Source organism: Nematolebias whitei, chromosome 19 (genome assembly GCF_014905685.2).
Source record: "Nematolebias whitei isolate Nwh7 chromosome 19, NemWhi1, whole genome shotgun sequence".
Taxonomy (NCBI): Eukaryota; Metazoa; Chordata; class Actinopteri; order Cyprinodontiformes; family Rivulidae; genus Nematolebias; species Nematolebias whitei.
Genome location: NC_056516.1, coordinates 36,905,888 through 36,911,603, shown reverse-complemented (window position 1 = coordinate 36,911,603; position 5,716 = coordinate 36,905,888). Strand labels below are relative to the sequence as shown.

At 39.6% G+C, this 5,716-nt stretch overlaps 1 protein-coding gene across 2 annotated transcripts in view; it reads left to right on the top strand.

The window, feature by feature from the left end:
• Positions 1-337: 337 nt before the first annotated feature.
• The window catches only part of LOC119426089 (epsin-1), an 11,651-nt gene continuing 6,272 nt past the window's right edge, over positions 338-5,716 (top strand). For both annotated transcript variants that reach the window (XM_037693649.1, XM_037693648.1), the window contains exons 1-6: positions 338-429; positions 831-986; positions 2,552-2,680; positions 2,951-3,071; positions 3,202-3,377; positions 5,184-5,716. The exon at positions 5,184-5,716 is cut by the window's right edge and continues 854 nt beyond it. In XM_037693649.1, the coding sequence (XP_037549577.1) occupies positions 361-429; positions 831-986; positions 2,552-2,680; positions 2,951-3,071; positions 3,202-3,377; positions 5,184-5,716 (1,184 nt within the window). In that variant the 5' untranslated portion in view covers positions 338-360. The remainder of the gene's footprint in view (positions 430-830; positions 987-2,551; positions 2,681-2,950; positions 3,072-3,201; positions 3,378-5,183) is intronic.

The window sequence follows — 5,716 nt, the reverse complement described above, 5'->3', positions numbered from 1 at the left end:
CTGCTTTAGCAGAACCAGGCTCAAGACCTGCTTCAACAAATCCCAGGGATGAGACAGATTCAAGCAGCTGAATCCAGGATTGTGAAACAGTGTAATTTAAACAAACTTATCAGCATGGAGGAACAAGAACCAGTTTTAATAACAATTTGACTTCATGTCAATCTGTGAACAGATATGCACTATACAGGACAATTCTGTTACTCCTATTGGAGAAAACTCAGAGGGCCTATCAGTATCTTATTCATGTATTTTAGTTTTTTTACAACACTAGATTTGATTTAATCTGGCATTAGAGCATATTGTGTTTTCTCTGAATCAGATTGTGGTGGTTTCACTCCCCAACTCCCCTCAGTGGACAACATGACGTCCTCTATGCTCAGAAGACAGTTAAAGAACCTGGTTCAGAACTACTCCGAGGCCGAGGTCAAGGTAAGATGAACACATTTTATTTCTCCAATTAGACATTTCAGACACACAGTTTGAAATTTAGATCAGTTGTAAATCTTTAGATTTTACCAACCACTGTTGGGCGGTGGTAACAATGTTAGTGTCAGTAACAGATGACGATGCTTTAGATGTGACTGTGGGCTCCAGTCTTAGGCCAGCACACCATTTATGTCAGCATCTATTCACAAATCATTGTTTTGCTGTCCCCCTATTTGCTGGTCAGACTAGAAGAGATTCTTAGAGCATTCTAATACACCACACTGCAGCCAGTCTAGAAAACTGCTTCAGCCAGATGTTTTTGCTTTATTATTTCAGGTTTTAACTACATTATACTCTGCTAGCTGTGTTAGACATTAACAGATATTATTTTGTTTCTGTTGAAGGTGAGAGAGGCAACATCCAATGATCCATGGGGTCCATCCAGCACTCAGATGGCTGACATTTCAGATCTCACCTACAATGCAGTGGCTTGCAGCGAGATCATGACAATGCTCTGGAAACGGCTGAAGGACGACAAGAACTGGAGACATATCCACAAAGTAAGGGACACATAAAACTCACTGAGGAAACAGGTACAGGTGTTTGGATCTTGTTGTAGGAACAATTGCTTTGATGATAATTTGAACTTGTATAGAAAGATATCACCTTCAAGTACAACCACTACTGCGTTCATGAAACTTCTAATACCTGTTGTTAAAAGTTATATAGTTTCCAAGTTTTGTATTGTAGATATGATCTAACAGCTGATGAACATGCCTAAATTAAAATGCGTTTGCTTTGATGTGCTTATGCTGTTGCTTATAGGCTTGTCACTAAAACAAATGTTGCTGGGTGATTGTCTCAGAAATTATTGTGATAAACGATGCTATTGTTTGAAATTTGACAATAATTAGTAATTATTGTCAAATTTAAGAAGAAATGTTTAATTTGTTTTGCATCTAGTGCCTTTTTTCGACCACCGGCTGGCAGTATAAGACCGTTTGAACCGAAGGATGGATAGTGAGGGAACGAGCAGCATGTCTCTTTAAGAAAAATGGGAGGGAGGCCCCTTGATGTGACATGGGCTGTCTCTCTTCGGTTCTCAAAATGGTGGACACTCAGTGTGGTTTGAACTCTTTATCATAGCATTTTTCTCACAAAGCTTTTAATAAAAAAAATCAGTAAACAAGTTCTCAGCTTCTTTTTGCAGAGAAAAACAACTTTTTACACGAAGGCACAAGTTTCAACTGTGAATTTTGGAGCTTCAACAAGACGGAGTTCGGCCTGTTTAGCTCGTAGCTTAGCTTCTCAGCTTAGCTGCTTTTAACGATCCAAAAACGTGATTTTTGGATCGTTAAAACAGATTTTAAAGAGAAAAGAGAAAGGGAGGGGTCGGAAGAAAGAGACACGAAGAAACGATAAAGCCGATAAATTAAAATAAGGGCGATCATTTTTATTTATCATGCGATTAATTGATTTATTGGTTATCGCGACAGGCCTAGTTGCTAATTTGTGTTTTGTATTCAATTTATAATCAATTACAAAGCAAATGTATTTTTAAAGATCACAGAAGGAATGTGAAAATGTTTTGCAAATTGTTGATTTAAACATTTCAGAACATCAGTAAACAAATATTAATGCTGCCATCACAAAACAAACGTTTCTTAGTTGATGTTACGTTAAACATTTAGTTTATATATCACTAACAGGTCAAACTTTCACAAACATTTACATATAGATGAAAAAGTGAAATCTACAAATTGCTACAATTGCTACAAATCCTACAAATTAAAAAAATATATAATTTTTTAAAGCTATTAATGCTCGTAAAAATATAATTCTGCAGATCTTTTTTAAATATCATCGAATTATACGCGTTTTTTTTATTTATTTAATAATTTTTTCCATCTTATATATGAATTAATGGGTATCAGTTTTTTGCTTGTTATTTAACCTTTTGGCCGGCACGGTGGTTCAGTTGGTAAAGCTGTTGCCTCTCAGCGAGAAGGTTGCCGGATCAAATCCCAGCCGGGACCATTCTGGGTGGAGTTTGCATGTTCTCTCCGTGCATGCGTGGGTTTTCTTTTGGTTCTCCAGTTTTTGTCTTTTTTTAATATCATTTTAGTCTCTCACGCTGCTGGAGTACCTCCTGAAGACCGGTGATGATCGTGTGCTTCTGAAAATGAAAGAAAACATCTACATTGTCAAAGCCCTCACAGAGTACCGCTTTGTAGAAAAGGACGGCAAAGATCAGGTGATGCTTGTTTTGTTTGAATCAAAACAATCAATTACATTTTCAAATAACAGTTTCCCTACATCTGCTGAGCTTGAATAACACTTGTCTTAGATGCAGTATGCATATTTTTGTGTTACACTTTGGTAAAATATTGCATATTTTAAGGTATTATGTACCATTTTGATGTTTTTGGTTGATGTAAAAAAAAAAATCAAGACTAAACCTTGAGGTTTTTTTTTCCGGTTGTCTGTGCTATATTAAACTGTGAAATTGCTAAATTTGTCCTAGGGTGTAAATGTAAGGGAGAAGGCCAAAGTTGTTCTTGTTCTTATGGAGGACGATGAGAAACTGAAGGCCGAAAGAGAGTTTGCTGTGAAGACGAGAGAAAAGACGTCCAAAGGGGCTGCTGGTGAGGCATCCTGAATTAAATTCTCACAGCTAAATAAGATGTGTAGCTTTAGCTGTTGTATTTTAATTATCTTTACTTTAAGATTATTTTTTAAATCATGGTTTTTTTTTTTCCTTTCGCTTCTGACCAGCCTCATCCACAGACAGTTTCAAGGATCCCAACTACAAGCCAGTCTATGTTCCCGGAGCCATGGGGCTTCCGTGCTTGGACAACATCCCCTCTGTGGCTGACCTGACTGCTTCTTTTGCTGCTCGCAAAGAGGAACGACTTCGACAGGAAGCTGAAAAGAAAGAAACAGAGAGACGGGTGAGTGCACTGCAAGTAGAATGCATAGCCAGAGTAAGTGGACATGCATCGGGGCCAGCGTGTTATCCAGTCCACTTCTGCAGTACAAGATGTTGCAGTTGAAATCTTGTAAATGTTAAACATAATTAGCATGTGCTTTTAAGAAAGCCCAAGCTAAAGTACCAATATATGGGATTGGCCTGTGGATCTACAGTATATGATGCAGGCCACACACTAAAGTGGTTCATTACTCAACTGACTATATTATTATTATTGTAAGAGCCATGTTAGTGAAATAAGTAACTGATGACTTGACAGGTGAGCGCGCAGCTTTGACACTTGCGTGGTGGGTGTGTCAGTGTGTGTGTGCTGACTGTCACCAGATGTAAATGACGTGCTGACTGGCGTTCTGGCTTTGTATGGATGAGGAAGTTGGGTGCACCCGCGGTCGTCATATTTTCTGTTGACCGTGTTATAAGATGCCGTAGAGTTATGCCATTAAGCATTTATCAATAGTTTGGACAGTATGTGTCTCAGTCTGTAATGTTTAAAGCATGGAAATTTGAAACGGAATAAACTGATCATGACACGAAGAAGTGACCTGGAGTGATGTCAGTTTGGAAACACGGGTCAGACAGAGATTCCCGAGTTTAACCCAGTGCGGCCATCAACATCATAAGTTTGCAGCAAAATTATCTAATTATTATTATTATTATTATTATTATTATTATTATTATTATTATTATACCTTTTTATTTATACAGGTTAGTTCCCACTGAGCCTCGAAGACTCATTTACAAGAGAGACCCGTTTCATACAACATACAGGCAGATGAGAAAAAGAGAACACAAGGGTGGAGGAAGCCAAAAAAATCATGTCTCACGCCATGTCCTGGCTGGGAAACTGTGTCAAAGATACAAAAAAAAAGACCTCGCAACATAAAACAGCAACATACAATGACATTGTAAAATTGTACATTTATTCATAGAGGTCGACAAAGGCCATGAGTTATCTATAAACACTCCAGAAAGTTCCAAAGTTCTGATATGATGGTGCAGTGTCTATCAGCATCATGGTTCTGATAAGGCCACGTATATCTTCGGGGGGTGGGGAGGTGCAGAAGCTTCTAGTTTACGTATCCTCCAGGAGCAATGTGAGATAAGTTGGCCTGTCCAATGCCAGCGGGGAGGCCCAATTCAGATAAACAACAATCGTTTGGGCTGCCAGGCTGTTTTCTGCCTGCCTTCAAGTTTTGCTGGTTCACTCAATGGCGAACCAAAACAGCCGGATTTGTGAACATTTCGCCCGGTCTGTGCTCGATTAGCTTTCTCCAAGATCGAATCCGTCATGCCGGCGAGTTCCAGGAGTCGCAAGTGGCCTACAATTCTCAGAAATCGTGTCCAGCTTATGATTGAGCTCGTTAAACATATGAGTCTGAGAGCTCGAGGCACGAATCAATCCTTCACATAAGACTGGCAGCTTTACCATGGCTGAAACTGCTGCCGATGTCATCCTAATTTGTTGATATCCTAGGTATCCGCCTATTCCAAAAAGCAGAAACCCAGTTATCATAAATCCAATAATGTACACATCTTCTACGTCCTCCAAAGACAGCACAGATAGGCACATCATCTTCCACTCCCCCCAGGAATCCATGACATACCCAGCTGCGTGGGTCCGTTCAGGGCATGAGGGCTCTCCAGCACCCTGTCGTCTGGGGGAAAAAATGTTATCATCATCATTATTATGCTCTATTTAATTATATTAGTTTCTGAGTCACCACCAGTGTGTGTGTTTGTTTACCTGTTCCCAATTTTACTATTGCAGGCCAAGATGAGCGAAGATGAGCTAAAATGGGAGGATGCAGGCAAAGACAAAAACATGAAACGGGATGCTTGGGGAGGAGAAAAAGCAGAGGAGGAGGAGGAGGAGGAGGAAGTAAAACCAGACACATGGGGAGCCCCCAAAGAGCCTAGCAGTGATCCCTGGGGTGCACCAGCCAAAACTGAAGATCCATTTGCAGCACCAGAAAAGAAACCTGATCCTTTTAGTGCATCCAACGATGACTCTTTCAACACAACAAACAATTCATCAGACCCTTTTAATGCACCCAAAGACACAAAGGATTCATTTGCTGCCCAAATGGATGAACCAGATCCCTTCAGTTCTGCTAATAGTGATCCATTTAATGCTTCAAAGGATGATCCATTTAATGCTCCAAAGGATGATCCATTTAATTCCCCAAAAGATGATCCATTTAATGCTCCAAAGGACGATCCATTTAATTCCCCAAAAGATGATCCATTTAATGCTCCAAAGGACGATCCATTTAATTCCCCAAAAGATGATCCATTTAATGC